General features: G+C 36.8%; 1 protein-coding gene across 3 annotated transcripts in view; it reads right to left on the bottom strand.

Moving 5' to 3' along the window:
• The window catches only part of ZFHX4 (zinc finger homeobox 4), a 125,135-nt gene that overhangs the window by 93,775 nt on the left and 3,788 nt on the right, over positions 1–27,572 (bottom strand). For all 3 annotated transcript variants that reach the window (XM_061995347.1, XM_061995348.1, XM_061995349.1), the window contains exon 2: positions 27,183–27,572. This exon is cut by the window's right edge. In XM_061995347.1, coding sequence (XP_061851331.1) covers positions 27,183–27,572 — 390 coding nt within the window. The remainder of the gene's footprint in view (positions 1–27,182) is intronic.

Genomic DNA, 27,572 nt, shown 5'->3' with positions numbered 1-27,572 from the left:
AGTTTATTTAACATAATTTTATACTCTAAAGGGATGGGGCAATTCCCTGTAACTTATTAACCAACATAGTTTTTTACCTTTCAGGTAATTTTTATAACTGGCTATGAGGTTTCTTTTTACTTTTCAGGATGTGTGGATCTACAATGCTATCACTCCATTTTAGAAGACTGAAAAATGTCTCAAGATTGGGCTTTTTAATTCTGCATATTCATCCATTCAAGACGTATTTTAGAGTCATCCTAAAATAGTTTTCCCACTAATTTTCATTTTCTGTAGGTATAAAAACACTTTCAAACACAAACTCTTCAATTAAAAGTTTCAATAGTTGCAATAAGAAAAAAAACACAAAAGAAAGCTGCTCTGATATTCAGTGTTTCAGAGCCAAATCCCTGCTGCTTGGTCATGATAGTTAAAAAAGCAGAGTAATAAAAGCAGCAAAACTTACATTTAATTTTAATTCTGATGAAATCATATTGCTCTAATCAACTGCCTATCAAACATCAGTGCAAATTATACTAACAAAAATAATTATTAAGACAGGTTAATGGAATAAAATTTTCCATATACTCCATCTGCATAGAAAATGCCTGTGTGGGGATTGCTTTTAATGAACAACAAATTACAATTACTAAACGAAATGAACCATCTGCTTTTTTTGTTTGTTTTCACAGTCTCACTGGTACAGGGTGCACTGTCAGCTTAATTGCCATTCAAAATGGCACACTGACCATCATATCACCAGACCTGCACATCTACAACATTTTAACTGAAAAGACATAGGAGATGTTTTGAATTTTATGAAGAGGACAAGTATGTTTTTAAAATATATTCAAAACATTAAAGGCTGGTCTTTAAATAATAATAATCAGGTATATGCCTATTTCAGACTGGAGTGCTTGTATGACTAAATATCTCTAAGACCTAAATTAGCACATGAAGTATTCATGGACCAATATTAATAGAAACAAGTCTTGATATGCTTTATTAATAATGTTATTCAAGTAAAAGTTCTGTCTCTAGTCTCTAATAAGTGACTACTTTTTTCAAAGGGGTACACATGAGGAATTGCACTAACAACATCTATTAAAAAACTTTTACCAAGCATTTTTAAGGTGCTTTTTTGGATATGTCATGTGGCATCTGCACCAAAAAAAAATATACATATATATATATATACATACACACACATATACATATAAAGGAAAACCAGTCTTATATTAGGATATGTCTCATATTAGCTAAGCTTTCCCTGCTAAGTTTTTGGGGATCATGATATTGTGTAACAGTTGGACGACTGGCTCTCATCACAATCAGAGGACAGAGAATCTGATGTGGACATGCACTTAAAAAAGAAATTCTTAGCACAGTTGTATGACATAAAAGGGATGGTTAAGAAGAGACTATTTATTTCCTGATGTTACTACCTAGTGGGTACATCAGCCTTATTTTTTTAAAGCCTGGCTCATTGCTTATTATTTAAAAGCTTAAAAATTTCAGAAATGAAACCTTTTCTGTTGAAGGGCCTGACCTGCAGGCCTCAGAGACAAAACCTTGCTCTTTGCCCGAACTACTAATATCCTTCAAGCTAAACCTACAAGTACCACTTCTACAGAAAAAAAAAAAAAAAGGGGGGGGTAAAATTAAATGGGAGGGGAAAAAAATGAAAAGGAAAAAGACACGCAACACTTAAAACAACAAAAACCCTAAGATGGTATCAGTATCTAGTGAATCTTTAATTTCTCTCTGAGACTGTCTGCAAGTGCCATTGTGTTATTTCATTTTTGAATCCCTAATTCAAAGGACAGTTCTAAAAAGGAAAGTAAAAAAAAAAAAAAGTATTTTCTTAACAGCTTTGATTCAGTTCTTCGGTGAAGTGATCAATAAAAGTAAATTCTAGTTTTACATTCTAGTATTAATGTTATTTGAATGATTATTTTTTTAATATTCTAAACTACTGGGTCATTGTGTAAAGCCAAAAAAAAGTGACTTAAAGAATGGACATCTCATTTCTAATTACATTAAATCGTTTAATAAGACATATATACAGAGTGATACAAAGACAAAACAAGCTTCTATTTTCACATCTCCATAAATCTAGGTAAGCGGAGGTAGCTTAAAATCATTCCTGTTTTAGGTCAATGTTATTTATCATTGTCCATACTAGGAGCTACTGTATATTGCTTCAGAATATCAGATTTAGCTGGTCTGCATGCCAGTGCCCACTCACATAACCATGTCTGACTTGGGGATTAAAATAATCCTTATTCCCCTCTCCCTTCTACACACCTCTGGCTAAGACTGGAAATAACAAAGAAAAAAATGTTTCCTCTACAAGGATAACTGACTTTAAAAGGTACATTACAGTGTTTACATTACAGTGTTATTGCAATCTATATTTACAATTAGCTAACTTGTAATACTGGTATTACTAACTAGAGTTCTTTGCAAAGATATCCGAGGAAGATATGAAAAATGATTAAAAAATATTAAATGTTAGTTCATTCACTGAATAGCAGCAATGAAATTGTTTCATTCTGATCTTTACTTTGCAATGGTCTAGTTTCTCTTGTTATTTTGCCTTTATTTGAAGAATACTTTCTTGTTTGAAAGCCTATGACTGGCTTCTACATCAGTTCACCTTCCAGGAACTGCATAGCTTTGTTTGGGCCAATGTTTTTTTGCTCTGTAGTTCTTATCATTACTGCCCAGCTGCCTGGAAAAACTGCATCTCAATTTTCCCTTTGAGGCCTTTCAATAATGTTTCAATAATTTTGTGTTTAATAATCAACATGATTTCTTCCTTTCTACTGTAAGAAACTTCCCTGTTCTTTTGGGTAAAGTAATACTTTTCCCTCTTCCAGCTCTTCTTCAAGGCCCATGAACATCCTAAAATCTGGAAGTTCTCCAGTACACTATTAACAATGTGCAGGGAAAGGGGAAATACAGAAAAGTGAAAAATACCATGCTAAACAATATGCTCCTCCCTAAAGAAGATTAGCCTCACATTGCAATTCAAATCTCCTGCTCTCCCACACTCTGTGTTACCAAAACCAGTAGTGCTTCCCAGGCAGAGAGTCCAAATACATGACCTGCCATCTCCCTGTAGGAGGAGAAATCCCTGCTGTGCACCATCTTTTACCTCCACTTCCCTCATTTCCTTTCAGACCTGGTTTCTCTACACAGATTGAATCCTCAGGGCTAGAAAGTCACCATGGCAGGATCCAGAGAGCAATCTAGACAGCAGCTTCAGAAGGTCTGAGTTGTTTCTTCTGATAATAATGTTCACAACACTGGGGTTTGTCTTCCTAATCCTTCCTCAAAGCAGAGTGCACTGAACAATTAATAACGGCTACCATGCAGAGCTAATGTCTTACTGCAATGCCAAGAAAACTGCAGTGAAAACCAGTAACCCAAGTCAAGCTGTATCTCAATCCCATGTGGATTCTGTAGAAACTAGCTATCACAAAAGCCAGGCAGCAGATGTCCAAGAGGTGCAATAAAATTGTTGTGGTTTCTGAAAACATAGAGATGTTCTGTGGTACTGAATCACAGCTGGTCTTAGAATGATCTATAAAATATTTCCAAAAGTCAACTGAGTTAAAAAACATATTCAAAGTCCCTACCTTTATATGCTGTACTTAGGATATTAAATAATCTATGGAGTAATACTGATGATTTAGTACTCAAATGTGAAAATGCGAGTCCACAGATCTATGAATGCTCATCTAAAGGGAAACTTTTGGTCAAGTTCTTTGAGCAAAGTAAACCAATTAGTTGCCAAATAGCCCTTTCTATCTATTGTTTGTACTTCAAAACTAAATACATTAAATACTAATTATGGCACAGACATTTCTCTCCTGCACTGAATAAGTCGGCAAAAGAAAAAAAGAATAACCTGGACATGCAGATTCAGTTGTTTACTGATGGAATAGTACCTTGCCTTCACAAGACTAAAATTGCCAATAGGCATCTTATTTACATTTGAAACATTCCGTTCTCATATTCATTTTTGAAGTCTAATGCCATCCTCTGAAAACAGTCACTGAGAGAGACAGAGAGATGGAAACAGAAGAGTAATAATATGGATCATGCCCACGGTCCAGCTATTCTGACATGCTGTCTGTGCAAATAGCTAATATCAGATCCACAGAAAAGCAGGGTACAAGCACAAGCCCTTAGAGAGCCTACATGAGCGTGCAACATTACAAGGGATCACTGTCTGACTGTCAAAGACATTCTGTTTATATCCTGACTTCAACAATAATAACAGAGAACCAAACATTCTTGGTTTTTTGTTTGTTTGTTTGTTTTAGCCCACATAATCAGACACATCATTAATGTTCATCCCCTTCTTAAAAATCCCAATAAACTGTTCATCCAGATAACCCCCCACTACAGCATTGAATTTCACAGGCTGATTATTTACTGCAGAAAACAAGAGTAGCTCTGGGTTTTACTGAACACCACTTCCCTCGCTTACTACAGTGTCATGTAAAGGGAGCACATGGTTGGGTTTCACTCTCTCCTTCATCATTTTATACACAGCCCTAAGCCATACCACCTTGTGCTGTGATCCCTTCAGATCTCACAGGCTAAAGCAGGGTCAGCACTTGGAGGCGAGCTCTCCAAGGAAAACACCAGTGCTACAAAAAAGAGTTTTGGTAATTCATTGATGGTGCTCTCTGTCTAAATTAGTAATGAGTTAGGGCCCTAGCTTGATGTTTAAAAGCACCGTCCTGTTAGGAAATGTTTTCTTTTGGTTGAAACAAAGAACAGATTTCATAACTGCTTTTACTTAATAAAGTTATTAAGTACATGGCACATTTTTTTCAAAGGAGGAAGAGTGTTAAGACAAATGTCTTGGCCAAATTTCAATTTGTAATTATGCTTTGCCTACCTACAGGCAATTCCCTGTGCAGTTTCACTTGAACGTGGCTGGGTTTTTTTCACCTGCCTTGAAAATACTTGCAGTGCAATGCTGCTGCACACAGTTAAACATGAGCTTCCTTCCAGTCTACCAGTATGTACATGAAGATGGCCCTACATGCACTTAAGCTAACACAGAATGGAGGAGCATTGAATTTAATTAACATTGTTAAAACATTTTGAAAGCCTCTGAATAAAGGCTTTACAGAAGTATAAAGTATTACCATGATTCCTCCAGTCTATTTATTTAGACTTAATAAGATTCCTTTCCCACACACATGCACACATAAAAGCCACTGGGTTTTTTTTCTTTGCCAAGTAAAAGCACATTAATAAACAATATTGATATCGAAGCCATGAAAATTTCTCTTTGCCTAAGAACAAACTTTTCCACCATAGGCACCTTTTACTCCCTTTATCCTGTAAGAATTTGAAAGAGAAGTGTGCTTTGCTACATGGAGGAATAATCAAAATTATCAACTTTGATTAAGAAAGTGAGAAAGCTGATTCTGCACTTGCAAACCACTCTGAAAACGCAAGCTTCCAACATATTTGAGATTAAGCCCAGGGCACTGCTAGTTGATCTCAACTACATATGTGAAGTGAGGTTTTAAAAAAGAGTATCAGTGTCCAATTCAAGTCTATAGGTTGAAACAGAGTGGAACTGCAACTAGAAACAAGTTGTGAGAGTTGGAATGGTTCTGCAACAGCAGCTGCACAACACTTGTTGTCAGAAGCCCTGGCTAATGGATAGACAGAGATATTCCTGGCAGCTCAAATCTTCTAAAAATCCAGGGCTTTACCTCTCTTTTCTCATCAACAAATCTGGAGGTGTCAAAGTGTGGGTCGCTAACTTTTATGCTTAGAATTAAAGCATTGAAGGAGAGATGTAAAATACTCAATATATTTGTCTTAAGTTCCTGAATTAGTTCCTTCCGTGACCCACCTTTTGGCTGCTTGTTTTTCATTAATTTCTATGAACTAAATCTGCTGATCTAAGCAAGGAATTTGTTTCAGAAACAGCTATGTATAAATGCATACTGAGGAAAGCACATTTTGAATATATAAACTGAGCATTCACAAAATAACCAGTTTTTAATAGTACATTTGAAAGCAATCAGGGAACAGAAATATACGATATGTTAAACAAAACTAACCAACAAAGCATAAAGATTTAAATGTATGAAATATGGCAAATAACTGTAGGTTGAGTGGCAGCAGTGGGACTTCAAATTTTTTTGAAGATATTTCTAAAACAAAAATTTAGCATTCAGCCATATATAAGGCATGCTTATCACTCATTAGGTTGTCTCAGTAGTCAGATACAGAATCCAGCAAGCTTATGACTGTGGGACGGCTACACGATGCTGCTTTGGCCAGTTTTACCAAATGTTGAATCCCATCAGCATGACCTCGGTTTACAACACAGCTGGTATATCCTAACACCAAGCCTGGCAAGATATCAATTTCACCATACAGGTATGATGAAATAGTAGTGCAGATGGAAATCACCTGCATCTTGGAGACACTCCCACCACAAGCACAGATGATTCTCCCATAACAGCCTTGGGCATATGTTGATCAAGAAGGGTGACAGACTAGAACTCAGCAATACACCACATGGGAGCACATGAGTGCACTCACTGGGCTGATGAACAACCACCCCAAACTGCCCCAGCTCCTAGGCCTTCCTACAAAAAAAGAATGGAGTCACCCAAGAGTAGCTTCATTTATTGCTCTCATGGCCTTCAACTATTCATCAATATGACTTTGTCATCAAATATATCAAGTATCCGACAGATCTACAATAATAGGCATGCTTTTAATAGCGTCTAAGGAGTAAAGAATTGCCCTAATGTCTGCATCGTCAAGTGCAGCTAATATCACTGATCTGTCTGTCATCTTGCCTTTAACTATAACAATTCCCCATGCAGGTGTATTGAAGGGACAGTAGTTTAATCAACTGATGCATGAATATGCACATTTACTCAGTCCTAATTAGATTCTATCTTCTGCTGAGAAAGTGAGCATAGGTTGGAGCACCCAAGTCAAAATCTCCATATTTTTTTCATTGAAATTGACTTAAAATATGGTAAAATATATTTATATATTAATTTCAATAATTAATAAAATTAATCGTGAGCATTAATATTTAATGAACCTTTTCATTAGAGGTTGAACGGTTTAAGAAATTGGTAATAGGTAACTATTTATTTCATTGGTGGGTTTTAAGATCCTGAAAAGTAAAGAAAGAAAAGGTCTGTTCCTTCTTATTGGTAATACAGACTTATTTCCTATAATGATTTGGCCAGATTAAAGATCAGCATTTAAAAAAAGTCACTAATTCAAAAGAGTAATTCAAATCTGGAATGATTACAACACTTTTTGCCTGACAACTGTCTAGCAGTCCATCAGAAATTGCCTGGTGCTCTTCCTCTGGTTTTTTTTTTTTTATGGGAGCATAACTCTGTAGAACTCATCATTGCCTTTATCTTGATTGTTGCTATCAGCAGAAAAGCCAGGAAGCAATAGCTCAGGTACCCATATCCTCTCCTCTTTAGCCTAGGATCGTGCTTGCATTGAAGTTATTTTACTGGGAGATTCTGCAATGTCCTCGATACTTAGCAGATATCCACCCTGCCAGTGCAACCCGGAGAACTAAAATTCATTAAACTATTTTTTAAAAATCAATGCACAAATTGAGACTGAACTGCTTAAAGATACTGTGATACTGCAAAAGACTTCTGAACATTAGACTTAAGAGAAACTCTGAGGATTTATACTACAGTAGCTAAATAATTTCAATGTGAATTTTCCATTTTGATCACCAAGTAGAAGTTGAATTCTTTAAGATGTGTTAATAAATTCTGATATGTATTGTTTACTATAATATTTATTATTATTTATAACAGCATAACCCAAACAAGTTCCCAAAGGGTTAATGCAACTAGATGAGCTGAAATTCATGAGCATAATCCTAAACAAGTGAGTTGAAGTTCTATCAGGTCTATTTCATAGCATCAGGGATTACTGCTAGCAGTCTAATCCTACTGAGCCTAAGGGAGGTACGTTGTATTGTATTTGAAATCCTGGCCAGGAAAGAACGGAAGGTTAAATGGGTGCCTTGCTCTGTAATCAAATATCACAGGCACTACTTATCTATTCAATGAACAACTAACATAGAAAATCAATTAGGAAACAAATAGCTTCTTCTTTTGATTTTTTTTTTTAACCTAACAAAAAGAGAGAGTGAGGAGTAAATGGTTTTATAATATATGTTTAATGAAATTGTATCATACTATCCACTAAAAAACAATTCTAGACTGGCAAATATTAACCAGAAGGCACAAAATGCCCCATAGCAACTGCTGGTGTTTTAACTGCTATTTCTTTAAGCACCATGGCTGTTTTCAAGGATAGAGTGTATTCAAACACGAGCAATTGAGCATCTTCTCAACGTATAAAGCAGAACACAGAAACTACACATACAAAAATATTAACTGACTACAGATAATTGGACTGTGCTCGAATGAAATCACAAATACATATCCGGTTGTTTATAACTGAACATCTTAAATTATGTATCAGTTGTGAAGAGCATTTCTTCAGCTGTGCTTCATCTTTTGTTCACTTTGTTAAAATCCCAGGAGTACTGAAAAAGGCTGAAGTTCCTGCTGGTCTTTGTTCCCAGCAGGGAGAAGTCCCCTTTGGTGGTCTTGAGGTTAACACTGTACCCACCCTGCCCCCCATACCTGTCATTCTAAATACACTTCATGGTCTATGCGCACAGGCAAACAGCCTGACCTGGTCAGCTAGCTTGACTCCTGGGCAGGAAGGAGATCACATCTGGTTATTAATATTGGGATATTAAAAAAAAAAAATAATCTTCAAGGCACTCAGGGAAGCAGGCTGGCAATTATACAGTATGCACTGGACGCCAGTCAGTAATCATGTTAGCCTGATATTATGTCCCAGAATGCTAAAATATTCATTTTGAGCTGATGAGGGGTTTCAGAGTCTCCCTCTGTATCTCGAAGTTGGTGAGAAAAGTTAGCTCAAATTCTAATTCCTAATTTTTAGTCAATTTTAAATGGTTTTCTAACATAACACGTTTGTAGCTGAAAACTCCTGCAACTAGGAAAAAAAAGCCATCATTTTACAGTAGAGGAAGGTACATGATAAATAGAATGGAAACTCTCAATATTACAATGGTGCTAAGAATGCCCTCATTACATTCTCTGAATATTTTACCACCATCCAGCTTTGTAGTTCACTGATTGTAGGCATCTGTATATTAGATGGCTTAAACACACTTAGTTTATATAATTGGCAAAAACACACAAAAACACATTGGTACATGTGTTTATATTGTACATGTGATATCTATTATACACACATGCACATACACAAAGCTTTATATAGCATAGATTTAACAGTGTAATGTATGAAATCTTAGTGCCACTACAGTAAATGCAAAATGTACCTTTTGGCTTGAGATGGGCCAAATGGTAACCCTTTTTAAACGGCAACACAGAGTCTCATTGGGATAGATACTGAGAATATAAAATCCTCAGCCTCACACTTTTATATAGCCAGTTAACTATTTCTATTTGTCCCACTGATTTTGCCTAAAACAAAATGAAAGACCATGGTCTGGAGTTCTTAGTTCTTTTGCTGGCATTCCAGCCTTATTGATATCACATGGAAGATTTTGGATTGCCAGTGTGAACTTAGCACAGGACCAGTACCCTTTACAAAGAATGCTCTGACTGCCCAAGGAACACTTCTATACCTGTCATGAGGATGGTTCTCAAAAAAGTCTCAAATCAGTCCTAGAAGATGGTGTCAATATAATCTCTGTAATTGAAACAAGACCTCAAATTGCCTTCAGGGACAGTTATTATGAATGTTCCCAGCCCAGATAGCTTAAATCAGCTGTCGTGAGTTTGCTTTTGCTACAAACTACCATCAAGACTTTTTCCTTGCTTTCTTTTAAATGGAAAAATTTCTTTTCCATTTACAGTGGACCAACATCCAGGATGGGCTTTCTACCAATGATGTGTTAATCTTGTGATCTATGAGTCTTAAAAATGAGTTTTATAGCAACAGAGGTGGGAAGTTTCCAGTTTTCCAACAGAATGCTAGCACTTGTCTTTAGCACTGATAGGCCTTGAGATGTGAGCCCTACAAACTGAGATACTATTATGTATAGAAAAGCTATTATAGGAAAAATGTAAGACATTTCTAAAATATATTTGCACAAAATAAAAGCGGGTTTTTTTTTCCTCTTGCTACTAGTGGAGCTTGGCTTGGTACATGCAGCCATATGAAAAAAGAGCATTGACACAGTTAAAGGGCTCTCTACAAATTTCTAACATACTTTTTTCCTAATGCAAAATATGCTGGAGGTTCAAAATGCATGGTAGTTTCCTGTGGGATAGTCAGCATACCTTTTTCTGTCTTTATTACTTAAAACAACACAGTCAGTTCAAGTTCGAGACAATAAAACCTTTATCCCACTCATCCCAAATAATCAGAAATGCATATTTGATAATGTACATAAGCACTCATACATGTATACCCAAGAGAAAGTGGGAAAGATATTGGCAGAAAGGAGAAAAAAAAATAGTTTGGGGCCTGGCAAGAGTAAAATCGGGCTAAGTGCTGCAGAAACAACATCATTCCAGATGTAGATGACACTGTGAAAATACACACGTAGAGATGTTGGTAGAGCAGGAAGAATGTGGTGAGGTGGTAAACACTGTCCATATGTATGTGCAACTGAGGTTGCTGAGAGTAAACCACAAGGTAAGGATGACACTATGCACAGTCCTGAGGGAGCTGGTGTTTTGGAGTGAAATTCCAAGCTTGAGGCAAGAGAGGAAATGTTTCTGACAGGTTGGGGCCTTTCAGGGTGGAGGCTTTCTCGTTTTAAATAGTACCTACTTGAAAAATGCTCACAAATGTGGAATAATTTAGGAAGAAAAACAGGCTATGGATGAGGTGATTTAGTGTGTATGCTCACAAAATACGTCATGGTTATTGATACCTAGTAACCTATTCTGATCTGTAAAAGATATTTAGGGGGTGGATTTCATTCTAACAACACATACTCTGTATCAAATAGGGTAGCTGTTTCGGAGAGAGTGAAAATATTTCTAAATTCAAATCCTCTCTTTTTCACACCCTCTTTGCAAGAGCAGTCTCTCTGACTCCTCCTTTGTAACTAGCCCTTTCTTTAGAGCACCAGAAGCAAATGGAAAAACCCTAGAAATAGACTTCAAGAGAAAAACAGAAACAGTAACCGTCAATTTCAGCAAGAAATTACACAAATAACAGAACTTTTTGAACGGATAATTTCTTGCAGTAGTGACAAACCACAGTAATCAAACCACAGGAGAGCCACATCCCACTCAATTGACAGAGTTAAGAACCACTGTCATCTTGAAAAACTCTTGGGTCAACTCCATTCTTGGAGTAACACTACCAAGATCAGCAATACTACAACAATGATGGATTTGCCCCACATTCTTCCCATCTCTTTCCTCTCATCACCATTTTAATAGGAAATAAACAATTTTTTTAAAGCTTTAAACAAATTCTGCAGAGGATTGAAAACCACACAACCAGTAAAAACACCGTATTTTTCCCGTATCTTTACAAATGTTTGGACTTTTCTTTAAGAATATGTTTATCTCCTGCTAAAGAAAGCATCTCGTGGACTGTGATCATGCCATCGGCAGCTGAATATCTTATTTTTCAGTGAGAATTGAGGAAATAATTCTCACCAAAATCTAAATGCTAGATAAAGCATTAAGGAATTGTGTATGCGTGTATATGTTTTAGCAACTAAAAAGAACAGCTAGTGCTTGGAAACAACTGTGGTAGTTCATCAAGCCCAGAACACATTGACACAGCCCAGTTGGGCTCCCTACAAGATGAGCACATGAGAAATGAAATCTACCTGAGCAAAGGATCAAAATACAGGTCTGTAGTCAGACCCTACAGTTTGTGGCAGCAGCTGCTGCCCTTCTGTCACAGATAAAAAGCTTCCTACAGTCACCAGCAGCATTCTGACCTGGTTCTAACCGTGTGCTCTCCATGGCTCCCTGTGCAGGGGGAATTTCACCCTTGTCACAGACACATATACACTCTAGCTACTGCCCTTCTTCCAACACACTGCCTGCATGGTGCGTAGTTGGATGGACATTGCACACACAGCTGGCTCTCTACAAGCCAGGGACGTGAGAAGAGTAACCCTGCCCTCCCCAATGGCAGGGAACTTGCATCAAATCTGCAGTTTCTTTTGCTTCATTAATGGCAGAAAGGGAGCTGAGCCAAGGTTAGAGAGAGCTGTCCTGTGATCATGTGTTTGGCATACATTTCCTTATTTCAAGTTTTCTCCAATGATCTTCATTTCATCCAATACCTTCTTTAAGAGTTCCAAACAAAAGTAAACTATTCTAAGACGCAAACAGCTGGAGATAGTGAGAATCATTTAGAAGTATTTCATTTTATGTGAGTATAGGAAAGAAAAGAAGATAAAAACAACAGTTACGAAGTTTAACTTTCCAGAAATATGAAGGTGAGTAATCTAAAGTATTTAAAACCTGATTGTGTGAAAAGATATTCAGTGAGCTACGTTCAGGATAAATGCATATCAACATGCCTGGTTTGCTTTACTTATTAGAGGGTTCAGTTGTGAGATTTCAGCAGTAATTGATCCTCTGATTTTTGTATATTTCAAACTAGCCAATTAGTCAAGAAGGCTGTGCAAGGATGGATGCTGGCAGTCAACACAGAGGAACCGGTCATCTCTTGAGTGTGGCCTTGAGCCCTGGTATGCTAAATGCATGCAGTCAATAGGAGATTCGGTATTTCTGAAGACCAGATCCCTAATTCTTTCACTTTTACTGCTTCCTTCACAACTGGCAGGTAGCATAGCTAATTTAAATCCAGGTGGTGACTGCCTTAAACTAGTGTTCATGTGTACCTACTAAGGGAATGGGGAATTTCCTGGCTTGTTCTGAAATTAGTATTTCATTTCAGATTTCATGCTGACTTGGTGAGGAGGGCATTTGGCATCATATTTTCACATGACTTCACACTACATACAGGGTAACTTAGTTACTATATATTTTTTTCTCTTCTAAACCCTAATGTGAAAGGTTTTAACGTCAAGCAGCATGAAGACCAGAACAATCCAAAAGTCAACACAGCTCCCACAGACATCCCATCTGTATTTCATGGTGTACCTTAATAACAATCAATAATACATTACAGTTAGTACTGAACAATATAAAAAGAGCACACCTCAAAGAGTCCATTTGAGTTATGTCTCAGCCTTGCAGCTCACATGAAGAAACATCTTCTGTTTTGCTCCAGCAAATTAGTATCTGGGATAGACATTTGCAGATAGATGGCTAACTAGCTATTTCTGTTCTTCAGGCAGAATGACTAGTTAACTGCTTACAGATATTTGCACTTCAGGGCTCTCTGTATAGCAATAAGTGTGGGAAAGAAGCAAGAGGCAGCTGCATGAAGAGACAGGTAACGTGACATGGCAGTAAGCTGGATGCTTCTTTCCCTTGTTTTCCTAATACTAGGGGGAAATAAATTCTTCCATGGGGTAATTGAGATTTAGAGATTTTCCCTCTTGGCTGACTAAGCAGGAACTAGCCTAACCACTTAATGCAGGGACCTAACACAGAGGCAAAATGTATTAGAAATTGACAGAAAACAAGATAGAGGAGGTAATAGGACATTTAAGAGAACAAAAGTTACCTCTGGGTCTTCCAACATCAAACTAGAACTGACCTTGCAGAGGGCATAAATGAATTCACACCAGTCAAGACCAGCCAAAGAACCATCAAAAATACCAGAGACGTTTAAACTAGTTGAGAACATAGGTGAAATTCAGTATAGACAAATGAATCAAAGAAAATATATATTAGAAGGAATAATTTAAACCAATCAAACATGTTATTGGTATCTAAGTTAAATGTAACCTCTATAGGACACTTGGGCATCAGTATGAAGGGGAGTGCGTGTGGGAAGAGACATGCAATGAAAGGTAACATATTTCCACCACAGAATTCAATAGGCTTTCTTCAAAGGAGATTATATTTTTGGATGCACCAGGCCATTAAGATCCTACAGCTCCACTAAGAACAGTGTGTGCAGTTATGAAATATCTGTATATCTCAAGAAAAAAATAGCAAGGGTAGAAGGAGTTCAAAGATCAGTGATGGGATTGGCAGAAACATGGAAAAGCAACACTGAATAGACTGAAGTTCTTTGTGTATAAAAAGAGAAACATGACAGAAAGGTCACAAAATAATAATAAAGATTATTATGAAGATATAAAGATTATATATAATATCCTAAAGCAAGTAAGAACACATGATTTTTCTTGTTCTGTTAACAGATGGATAAACAAACAAAAATTAATAACTTTAATGAAAGACAGAAAATTTTGAAAGGTGAAAAATTATGTTAATATGCAAGATAAATTAACCTGTGGAACTCCATCCCTCTACCTGTCATTGAGCAATAGTTACGTTTATAAACTGATTTGATGTTTTTATACATATAAAACCACAATAAGATCCTTTTTAGGGAAAAAAAAGCTGCTTGAATTCATACTATGTTATTTTATTGTTCTTTGAGTAAAAAGGACATACAAGAAGAATTTTTCTGTATGAGCAACATTATTTCATATTTGCCCATAAAAGGGTTTTTTTTCTCTGCCTTAAGAAGCAATTGTTAGCGAATCTGGAGCAAAGAGATTAGGTAAGGTGGACTAATGGTACAATTTGCTATAATAGGATAATGATTACATACTTGGCCTTTTAATGTGTTGTTGCTTCTAAAATAGCATTCTCTTATGTTACAGAAAGTCATTGCAAGAGATGCACTTGACTAACTTTATTTGTAATGGAGTATTTTTCATTAGGACAGGTTGGAGAGATATCTCATGATTAAGTGACTTGCAAACAGCTCCAAAGAAGAAAGAAGTATAATTTACATTCAGACCAAATCCTGATAATTTCAGCCCTGAAAGTGTCTATAAGAAAATTATGAGTAACCAGGAGAAGGAAATTAGAAGACAAATAGAAATCCAACTTTTACTACAGCAGACACTAATATATAGACCTTTGTACAGTATTATAGCAGGTGACTGTAGAAGCCTGTGGTATGTACGGACACACATAGTTTAAAATGCTGTTTATGCTCTTGGGAAGTGTACACTTTTATAAGTGCACACACCTGTCTTTTTTCCCTGCTGTGCAGGAAAGACAGTCTCCAACACAGCGACTTCCTCTCTAACACCAATGTTGTATAATAAATTCTCATGAGTACGAACAATTTCAGACTCCATCTCTAACTCACTCCTCCCAGTAACAGACACTGTATTAAACACATGTATGGATAAACATAGGCAAACAGAAAGACAGAGAGATATTTCTTCGCATATGTGAAAAAATTGTGATATGCTTAATTACATTTTTATAAGGCCCATTTAGACTGCCAAATGTATTGAGGATCAACCTCTCACTTACTTCTGCTCAGTTACACAGAATCACAGAACCACAGAATCTCCAAGGGCTGGAAGAGACTTGAAAGATCATTTAGTCCAACCCCCCTGCAGGACCACCTGAGAGTAGGTCACGCAGGAACTCATCCAGATGGGTTTTGAATGTCCCCAGAGAAGGACCCATCTGGGCAGTACTCCATCGCCCTCACAGTGAAGAAATTCTGTTTTCTTTTTTCCCTGAGGCCATGTTCTGTTCCCTAGTCCAAACAGTATTAAGCCTAAATCTATTAGGACAAACAACTACTACAAGTAAAGGAGATACATTTGTTTAGATCCTTTTGTGAACCTGTGAAGCACAAAGCCTTTGTATCTACACAGCACAAAAGCTGAGTGAACTGGGATACAGGCTTGAACTCTGTTACTCAAGATTTCAGAGTTGTCTTTTATTGATTACCAGCTCAACTCTCTTCCTTATCATAAAAAATACTATACATAAAACCAACATATCTCTTCCTTTGTATACCCTAGAATGCTTTACATAAATCTTATCATCTGTTTGATACTTTTGAGGTAGCTGAGGCCACAGAATTTGACCTCTTCAGTGGAGAACTCATGAAAGAAAAGAAACACCATAGGAAGGTCCAGGTCCTACATGTAATACGCTGAGTTGTAGATGATCCCATAAACCTTTTTTTGTTTTTTCAAGAAATCAAAAAAAAAAAACAGATACTATATAGTATTTAACTGAGAAAAGAATTGTTCTTTCTCAAAAATACATGTTAGGAGTCCTGATCACTGGTTCCAAAGATTTTCATCCCTTGAGTTCTGTAAGTCAAAGAAATTCAAGTGAAATTCACACACTGCATAACAGTGCATATAGGAACTGGGAGACAGAACACATTGACAGCATATACAGCTTATCACTGCTTATAAGACTACCTTAGCAAGTCAAAAACTGACAAAGGATATCCACAACTTAAGTACAACACCTTTTTCTGAGCAGCATCTGCAACACAAGTAGTCCCAGCAGCCAATACAGTAGTGCTTTCAAATCTGCCCATATGACTCTAGGCCACAAATTTGGGACAATTAGTCTTAAACTATTTTTTGAGGCCTGTGATCTTTGCCATCTGAAAGCTGACTTCAGAAGATCCTGCTTTGATACATCCCAGCAAGGTCCTGACTTCCTCTTGGGTCAAAGATTTTGAGTCACAGAAGTTCCTGGACAAATAAGGTCATAAGATTTTCAGAAACACTTGCAGTTTAGCCTCGTTTTTTCCACCAGCTTCATTCTTCCTAATTTCCAGTCATTCATTAGCTGCATACATATCTGCAAATGCCAAAGGGTATTTCCAAAATAGTAACATCTAGATACTAAAGGCTGTCTTATTTCAGTAGTAAACTAAGCCCTTTTCCATGCTCTCATCACTAGCAAACACAAAGAGCGAGAATACCAATATCCTCTTTAGAGCGTTTCATTGTTCCAGCTGTAAAAATATCAAAAGTCATTCACACAGTGTTTATTCAGTTAGAAAACTTTAGTATTTTTGCCTCAATCTGTTTCCCAGAGAGCAAGTTTTTGTCTAAGTTACATAGAAAATAGGAATACTGTTGTTTGAAAGGAATGAAGTTGCATCAGGGAAAGTTCAGTTTGGATATCAGGAAAAGGTTCTTCACTAAGAGGATGGTTGGTCACTAGAGCATGCTCCTCAGAGAATTGGTCATAGCACCAAGGAGTGCTCTTAGTTATATGGTTAATTTTATGTAGTCCTGCAAGGAGCAGGAAATTGTACTCTGATCCTTTCCAAATCTAGATATTCTAATTCTGTGATTCTGTGAATAAGAAGTACCCTTCTTTCTCTTTTGCCATTAGGACAAAGAGTTTTGAATTTAGCATAAGAATAATATTTGTCATATCTGGTGTGAGAGAATCATAGAATCAAACAATTGTAGAATGCTAGGGGTTGGAAGGGACCTCTGAAGATCATCTAATACAACCCCTTTCCTGTTCAAGCAGGTTCCCCCAGATCAGGTCACTCAGGGATGCATCCAGGTGGGTTTTTAAAACCTACACAGGAGAAGACTCCACACCCTCCCAGGGCAACCTGTGCTAGGGCTCCCTCATTCTTACAGTAAATAAGTTTTTCCTTAAGTGGAACGTGTTATGTTCCAGCTTTTTTCCATTATCTCTAGTCCTATCACAAAATCACAGAATCACAGAATTACAGAATCCTAAGGGTTGGAAGGGATCTCAAAAGATCATCTAGTCCAATCCCCTGCCAGAGCAGGCCATCTAGGGTAGGTCACACAGGAACTCATTCAGGTGGGTTTTGAATGTCCCCAGAGAAGACAACTCCACAATCCATCTGGGCAGCCTATTCCAGTGCCCTGTCACCCTCAAAGTGGAGAAATTCTTCCTTGTGTATCTTTAGAACCTCTTATGTTCCAGCTAATACCCATTGTCCCTTGTCCTATCATTGGACATCAATGAGAACAGACTGGCTCCATCCTCCTGACACTCATCCTTTACGGATTTGTAAACTTTAATGAGTTCACACCTCAGTATCCTCTAGTCCAAGCTAAAGAGTCCCAGTTCCCTCAGGCTTTCATCATAAGGGAGATATTCCACTCCCTTAATCATCTTGGTGGGCCTTGGTGGCTCCGTCACTGGACACTACAGAAAAAAGTGTTGGCTCATCCTTTTGACATACACCTTTCAAATACTTCAATACTTGAGATAGTTGTAACTTTTCAAGATTTCCCATGGAAAATATCTTCGTTCTCAGTAAAGCAGTTTGAAGACAATTGACCTCCTCCACTCCCATGGCCAAGAACTGCTACAAGCCCGATCATGCATGTCAATAGAAAAATTCTACATATGTCAAACAATTTTAGAAGGTGATGATGTAGACCACTGGAAATGCCTGCTAAAGTTATGGTAAGAAGAGTTTCCATTATAATCCTTTGTTTTAAACAGGGTCATCACAAGATTGATCTTGAACTTTCTCTGAATAAGGGTAACCTATTTTTCTGTTAAAAGTCTGGGCACAAATTATTCCTGAACAGCAGATTCTATGTTGCCTTTATGCGTAGAGATGGCTCTACATTTCTTTGCTCCAGGAACGGTGCAAGGAAGTGGCATATGTTGTTCTTTGGGAGAGTTTACAAGGGAGAACAGAGACTATAAATAAACACTCTGAGCAGACTGTTGAACATCACTCTGATATGCTAAGTTCCCTGCACACAATCCAGCAACTAACCAGTAGTTATATAGTCACGTATTTTAGACGCGTGAATCATGTTAACAGCATGGTTTGATTAACATTCTAAGATAACAGTTTTAAATAGAAAAAAAAAAAGTGGTTTTTTTTTAGGCAACTCATGTGGTCAAATATCCACTCTTTGAATAAGATTCGTATATTACCGTTCATGTTTCCCGTTAGCAATATGTAGTTTCCTATTCATGCATGTAAGCAAGGAGTATTGCTCGTGCTCTTCATATATGACAAAACCTTTTTTTCTGTTTTTGTCACTGCTACTGCTGTAGGATGCCCTAGGCATGAGAATCTGCACACTTCATCATTCAAGAACTACCTATGCTCAATTTTTGTTTCGTTCAATCCCCCCTGTCTTTAAAAGCTAAAGATTATCTTAATGTTTTTCCACCCACGGGGAGAGTAGTACATACAGCTTCCCATGAGGCTATCATGCACAATACTTTGTGTATCTGTCTGCTGCAGAACTGCAGGGTTAGCACCTTCTGCTGCAGACCAAGGATGTCATTTCCATGACATCCTCCTTCACGGCTGTCCACAAAGCAAAAGTCCTGCAGTTCTTAGTAAAGCGTCACTTTCTTTATTTACCAGTACAGAGACATGAGACTATCATTCTACACTGACTGTGTTAAGTACACAAGCCTAACAGACAGACCACCAGGACCAAAAGTTAGTACAAGCTACCATTTGTAATTTATGTTTTATTAGCATAAAAACACTACCCACATTTAATGTAATTGCTACCTCTTTCCTATTGTACCGCATTGTATTTTGCCTGCAAACATACACATGGAAGTTTATCCAGCAAAATATATCTCCTGTATTACACCCAATTCTTGCTAAAACCAAGAGAATTGGTAGTACTCAGCATTTCACACAAGCCTTCTCACTATTCTTCCTCACAAAATCTGACTAGAACCTTGGTCCTCTTCCCAAAAGAGGAAAAAAAAAAAAAACACCAAGGAAAAGAAATCAGAAAATTAATTTGTCTATCTAGCAAGATAGACACATAGGGGTAGTCTCAAGAGCTGTGTCTCAAACAGCTCAAAGTCCAGTCCTACATGTGTGAGGTCTCTAAGGTTTTATTCTCATCAACCCTCCTAGAATTTTCCAATTCTAGTGTTTTGTCTGGATGGACTGATGAATGCATAGACCAATCGAAAGTTTCTCCTAAATCATTTAGCAAAAGCAATAGCACAGCTGAAATACACATATGCATGTCAAGAGGTAACTTTCCTATCATGTCTCACTATTTTTTTAGTAGTTATTCTTGAATACATGGATGAGATGATGGAGAAAAATCCCACCTGGGAGACTCTAGTAAACCATAATTACAATTTTAGAGAAGACACCTGTAGTAAATTGCAGCTAAAATCTCCTAAGGGTAACTAGAAAATCTATGTTGCAAGGCTGGGAGGGAGTGGTAGCTAAATCCATAGCTGCAATCTATTCATGCACATATACACATGCACTCACATTGACATAATACTCTTCCATACACTATACACTGCATCTCTACTTTGAATCTCAGTCAGAAATAATTACATATTTTTCTCAATGTCAGAATGAAAGAACTCCAGGCACAAAAAAACAGCTGTTATACAGCCATTTTGTGTGTTGAGCATACTAAATAAATGAGGCTGATTCTCTTTATGCTGCTTTTGCTCCCCTCCTTGCTCACTCTTTCTGCTCTCAAAAGGGGCTATAAGCTTGGGCTCCACTTGGCAGGCTGCACATTGGAAGTTGTGTCCAAATAGTCTGGTACAGCCTTCTTTCAAAGAGTAGACTTATACATCCTCACCCAGGACATCATGCAGAATGGGGTCTTGGTCAGCATATCGACGGAAGAACACGGCGATTCTCTAAACCATGATTTGAGTGTACTTTTCTACTTTAACAGTGTACCATAAGCTGAACACAATGCATGCTATTTTTTACAAGGACCATTAAGTAGGACTGTCTGAGGGCCAGACAACATCTGAATATCAAATTAAATATACACAAAATACATGAAAATATTTCCTTAATATTATATTTTAAATTTAAAATAAAAAAGGTTTTAAATTACTGTTCTGCTAGCCCACAATTTGGGTTTTTTTTAAATAAATGTACTTATATATAGTGCATAAGTACATAGAGTAGGTATATATGTTATGTATAGCTATGCATATCTTACTACACAATGTGTTCTTTGAACATTTGTTTCTCTTTATACATGTGAGAGCACAACAGCATATCTGAATTACAGTAACTAAAACCTGCAGTTGAAATTGAATTGCATAAAACATTCAAAGTCTTAAATGAACAGTACTGTAAAAACTGAAATACCTTTTATAGTGAGGTTTATGTTTAGCAACAAATTTGAGTAACTTTTGTTTATCACTGAAAACAGCTTTCTTTGCCTAAACAAACAACAAGAATAAGATTAAGCAAAACATGTTTTGGCTCCTCAGATGTGCAGGCATATTCCAATTTCCTTTCCACAATGATTTTTATGCAAATCAATGCTGCACAATCTCCTGACCTCTTTTACCATCATACTGGGAAAATGACAGTTCAATAATTAGACTGGCACATATCTAGGATATTTGATTTTAAATGAAAAAGTTAGTGCAGGACAATTGAAATGAAAAAAATGTGACTTTCTGTTCATTCAGGACTGATCAAGTATCAACGTTTCACGTCAAACAGAGTAAAGCAAACAAAATGATTCGGGCTGTTAGTCCATTCGTCTCTGTATGCATATACTTCACACCCTCTGTCTCAGTTGTTAATTCCTAACAACGATTCTTTCATCCAGAGAAAGGATAATGAGAAAAACCCAAGCAGTGCTCCTTGGGGAACTGTTACACTAAAAGTTACCTAAGGACTAAATCCCACTTGTGCCTCCTGCACGTGATAAAGATGAGGAAAGCGTTCAATATCCCCGGCTGATTTAAAATCCAAATATGCAAATAGCATTATGGAATCCAGACAGACTATTCTGCCTCACTGATGAGAGATGCAGAAAAAAAAAGCTAGTCTAATTAAGACTTTGACTTAAAGGCTTTGACCAGCAGAGAAGTGGACACCTTGCCTTAAAAAAGCACTGCACAACCCCAGCTGAAGAGCAGGTGCTGCACAGTATTTGCATTTCCTGCAGAGGATGCTATCTAGCAGGGCCAAGCAGCTGACCATGAAAATTCTTGGCCCTAAGTGACCCAAGGACAGACTATAAATCCATCCTATAAAATATTGTAAAAGCCCTGTTTGTTCTTCCACTCTTTCAATATGTGATGTTATACATTCATGATTATCTCATTTTATTGGGCTCTTTAGAAAGTTGTTTATGATCACTTGTGGACAAAACAAAGACTCATTGTAAATTCTTTTTTAAATAAGTTGGAAGGTCAATATGAAACAAAGGGCACCACTTTCATGACTGCTACATGCAAGCTATGCTTGTATGTGTAATATTACAATGTATTTTAGCAAAGGAAGAGAGTCCTACATAATTACAAAGCTAACACATAATAGTATTGCACTAGCAGTCCAAGAAATTCCTATTGAATTGCATACATCTAAAACCAGAAAGACATGCTTGTGCTGAAACGTAATTATCTTGGCAAAAACTGTGAGGGACAGATTCTCAGAAGACATAAACACAAAGCTCTTTACACCCCTGAGGATCTAATTCTTTGTTTATTCTGATAACCTCCATCAGATAAAACTTACCATTTGGACTGACTAATTTGCCTTATTATTTACGGTATCTACAGCTAAGTAACACAATTACTACTCAGTTTACAAGTAGGAAAAGGAATACTGCTGATCTACAAACACAAGGTCTGAAAGAGACAATCAGCATGCTCTACCAGGTTAAAAATGTTAATGCTGTTGAATTCCACCCTAGGCAAAGAAGACAAGCTTTTTTCAAGGACAATTCTGATTGAAATTCTTTTTTATGTGTTCAAAGTAAAACATTATGGTAAAAAAATGAATACAGCTTTGTTTGTTTCTTCAGTCATCATTAGCGATAGACATAAGGGTATTCTGTTTTCCAGCCCATATGGAAAGATCATCAACACTTTCTGTTCTGGGTCCTTTGCCAAAATACCATATCCCACATGCCTATTACCTTAAAACATAAAAGAAAAGGTGTTGTTCTGGTCAAATAAAGAAATAATTTTTACTAGCATACGTCTAATGTTAAAGCTGCCTAAATCCTGCCAAAGACATTAAAACACCATCTGCAAAACAGATTTTCATTAAATTGATCAGTTTAAAGTTAAGCAGCTAGGCAGATGATGCTTTTGAGCTAACCTTTAACCTTTAACCTTCTTAAACTGAAATCAGGTCACTCCTTTTGGGTAATATCTTTGCCATTTGAGAACACAAGAGGTAAAGTGATCTATTCAAATTGAACTGACAATCATAGCATTAATAGTGTTATGGATCAATATTTTGTCAATAAAGGGAAAACCAAAGTAGTTTTCACACAGCTGAGTATGTCTGCTAACTGCTGCCTGTCACTTTCCCTGAGCTCCTAAATTGTTGCATATATGATGTCAACTGCTGAAAATATCCAACATAAAAGTCATGTCTATTAAAGCTATTATCAGCCAATTGAACAATATTTTTGATAGAGTAATTTCAAATATATATTTGTGGTTAGAAATTGATCATGTCATTCAGTTATTTGGTTAACTAGAACTTCTTCTCATTAGCTCCAGTTTACATTGCAACAAGGCTCCACTGTATTTATTTATTTATTTATTGAAAGTACTTGAAAATTATGAGCACAGGATATAATATATGCAGTTCCCTGAATGAAAAGCAATTTGAGTAAGCTACAAAATTACTTTCTTAAGAGCAGTTCCAGCTATACGTACTTTATATCCAGAGAGACAGATCACTGCCCTGCCTCAGCTTCCCAAATCTGCTAAAGTTGAACCGTCCTCCTGCAGAATGGAAATGCACTCAGTTGCTATAGAAGCTTTCTCTGTTTACTTCTGGAGTCATTGAATGCTTCTTGATGAATGCTGCAAAAGGACTTCTTCTGTGGTTTAATTTACTAATATCGAGATCCACAAATCCAAATGTACATTTTTGGAAAATTCATTTAGGCCAAACAGAGTTCACTCAGGGTAAGGATGCCTTTGTTCTGGTTCCTAGTAGTAACACTACCAGCACCATTTCAATATTGCACTTCTATAAGGAGCAATCAGGCCACTTCTTTTTTAAATAACTTAGAAAACAGCTAAAGGTTTCACTTTGCCACATTTAGAATCTAACTCTAAAAGTGACATTTCAGTACTGTCTAAAATTATACAGCTTCAGAAGAGAACCTCTGATGTTTATGCTCTCTTTAAAAGCTACAGTTATGAAAATATATCCTTTTATTCCATCAATAGTTAAGCACAGGAAGAGAAATCAAGCTGTTATGGTAACATTTATAAAGAGAAAATTCGCAAAACAATAACATTTAAATAAATATAAATGACTAAAGAAAAAACTTTGAGCTACTTGACAAAGCAAAGGAACAAAGTCACAGATTCTTTTTCTGTGCTTTCAGATGGTTTTAATATTAAAGTTTTTATTGCCAAACCATATTCACAGCACCTTAATTTTAAAAGAGTTAGAGGACCTGCTTGAATATAAACACAATTCATGAATATTCGATATCGCTCCCCAGGCATATATCTATTATTCATACAAATTAATGTTCTTTTTTTCCTTAGGTACTCTAAAAGTTTATCTGATGTATCAAGAGAAAAAAAAAAAGTTTATAACTCTCTTGATGTCAACAGCTTCACCAAGACCTGACAAAACTATCAAGTCTGCTAGCAGATAGCTTTACAGACTTTCAGACTCTTATTTATTTCCACCTTGCGGCCTGAATGTACACCTATAATTAAAAGTAGCTTTCAGGGTGATGTTCAGAGGCATTACACGCTGTTATAAAGCACATACACCTAGAAATTTTGGTTATTTGGGACACACTGTAGTACTGACAACCCCAAATCTTAAAAAAAAACACTACTAAAACCCCAATTGATATTTTATATAAGTCATTGCTCTTATTCAAATTGGCCTTAAAATGGGATTATACAAAAATAGTGTATGCACATTTACATGCTATCTGCTTTCCAAGAGTTGTTAAATCTAGCAGGGTTCAAATTTCCAAGCTTCTCTAAGAAGTCATGAGGGACAGAAACTTTTTAAAAAGATGACGTACTCGCAATCCTAGGGAGAAGTCTTTGTATAGGGAGACTTGCAACCTTAGGGTTACCAGCAGTACACTTTCAATTGCCCTTCTGTAGGACACGAAGCTTAAAGGTAAGAGCTTACGCGTTCCTCCACTGGGATGTCTTTCACCCTAACTGATTCAGAGACTGAACTTAAAAGGTTAGCAGTGGTCATTTGCCATGTCTGATAGCTGCACCACATAGACACTACTTAATTGCTTGATCTAATAGACCAGGATCTGGCAAAGAAGCAGGTTCATCAGCAGGATGTTTTTAGCCATGAAGGCTAAGAGCTGAGACTTGCTCTTTTGGTATGCTAAATCCAATGTTTTGTAGGACATGCTGCAAACTCAAACATATTTCATGAAGTTTTCTCTAGATATTGGGTTGAATGAGTGAAGAGAAAATGCCATTTTGAGTAAACAGTTTGTGTCTTGCAGCTCCATAGCTATGCCTATAGCTTTATTTTAAAAAGACACAATGGCATCCTATTTTCAACAGTCTCCACAGCTTTGGCAGTGGCACTATCTGAGAAAAGGCCTCTGCCTTCACATTCACCATTCTATAGTTCTTATCTGTGACACAGTTTGCAGCAGCATCTCTTTGAACGGCAGTATTGTAAAACAGATCATTGAAACAATGCAAGTTAACACTCCAAAAGAGAGATAGGTACCAAGTATGTTTAATTTAGAGCATTTAAAGAACCTGACTTGTGTGGTTCCACAATCAGTGTAACTGGAAGGAGCAAGGAACCACTTAATGGATGACAGGGAACAGAAACTTCTGAAGGCAGATTTGCCACTGAGGCAAGCTAATTTATCACTAGACTCTTTTTTTTTTTTTTGTCACTTTTCAAAACAAGATTTTGGATCTTTAAAAAAAACCCAACAAACAAGCAAAATCTCTTCTCCCTTAGAATTAAGGAAAAATGCAATTTAAATAAAAGTCATGATTAAATTAGCAGAGCAGCCAGCACTGTGGGACAATATAATAACCCCATCTTGTGTAACTGTCATTTTTGTCCATAGCAGACTATCCAAGGTTACAGCTATTAGATAATAAAATGGAAATCCATGTTCCTGCTTGTGCACACTCTGTTAGCTCAGAACAACCATTTGAACATGATAGAACACCAGCAAAATTATATTTCTTGGTTAAAGTGAGGCTTTTCTATATTTGTTCTGTGTGTACACATTTTCAACATGATTAAAAAAACCAGCATAGTTGCTGTAATCATCAGATGAGTCCTGATAGCTTAGTTATCACAGATTTCTAGTATAAATCAATAGATAACACTTGCAAAATGGATTTTGTAATCGTATTTAGAGCTTGTTACAGTGACTAATGGTTTGCAATATTTCCTTAATTTTTATATCCCCTAGACAAAAGAAGTTTTTAATAAGTTACAAAGTTATTCATCTTGAAAATGAATGTGTTATATTTTGTACATGAACCAAGACAATCAAGCCAATCCAGTAAACACACTGCAGAAAATAAGTTACCCCATAATTAGGGTTTGGAAAAAGTTATGACAAGTTGTGTAATAAATGGTATTCATCACTCCCACATATTCATTATATCCACATAGTTTTTTCCAGTAAAGATAAAAATATAGTTGCCATTCTACTAACATTATTTATCTATACCCTTTCATGTTTGTGAAAAATCATTACTGGCTTGGAAAAGAAGGGCAGAGAAAAGGATGATAGTGCTTACTTTTGAATATCCTTGGTAATAATGTGGCACATTGTCTGTGCTTATTGAAAATACTGAAAATAATTTGGCTGTGATAGATTACAGTTGCAACAGATACATATGCCAGAAAGTGACCTACTTCCTTATGCACGCTGTGGAAAAGTCATCGTTTTCCATAATCTCTATCAAGATTTTGATCAAAAGGTAATGGATAAAATCTGAAAGATACTGAGAGATGTGAAACCCCTCTAGTCATTTATTATGACAGAATGTTTTTAAAAAAAAACTTAGGTTCCCAGCATTGACAGAAAGTGCATTTTAAACAAGCCCTTGGGTGAAGCAACAGGACTCATAAGCAACATCCCTCCCTGACTAGCCCGTGTAGTTATACACTTTTGTTCGATTTTACATGACAAATAAACACTTATTCTGCTGATTAATCAAAGTCTTGTTTGATTAGCATTGAAACGATTAATTTGCTAGTCTCCTTGGTGCCAACTGAAATTGCTGTCATTGGCTTACCTTGTACAGTTTCAGGGCTGCCTCGTGCCTATGATTGGTAGTATGTAAGCGCAATTTATCCACGCTGTTGGTGTAGTAGTCACAGGCATTACACTTTAGGTGAACTGGGTTGCCAATGGCAATACACTTCAGCCTCCACTCATTAGTTTTGCCCCCTTCTTTAATGTGAGCCACCAGTTGATATTTCTGCATATGTTTGTCAGTCTTGCAGTGGAGCTGGAAGTTCGCTTTGAGCTGAGTGTTGTAGTTACAGAGCTTGCACTGGTAGATGTCTCCAATTACAGCCCTCCACTCCTCTTCAGGGAGTGAGCGTTCACTGCTCACATGCACACTTAGGGCCTCCAGGCTGTCAGAGGTGAATTTGTTGCAAACAGCACACTGGAATAGCTT

This window comes from Colius striatus, chromosome 4 (assembly GCF_028858725.1).
Source record: "Colius striatus isolate bColStr4 chromosome 4, bColStr4.1.hap1, whole genome shotgun sequence".
In the NCBI taxonomy this organism is placed as follows: Eukaryota; Metazoa; Chordata; class Aves; order Coliiformes; family Coliidae; genus Colius; species Colius striatus.
Note: the sequence above shows the minus strand (reverse complement) of the source record. Positions and strands in the feature narration are given on the sequence as shown.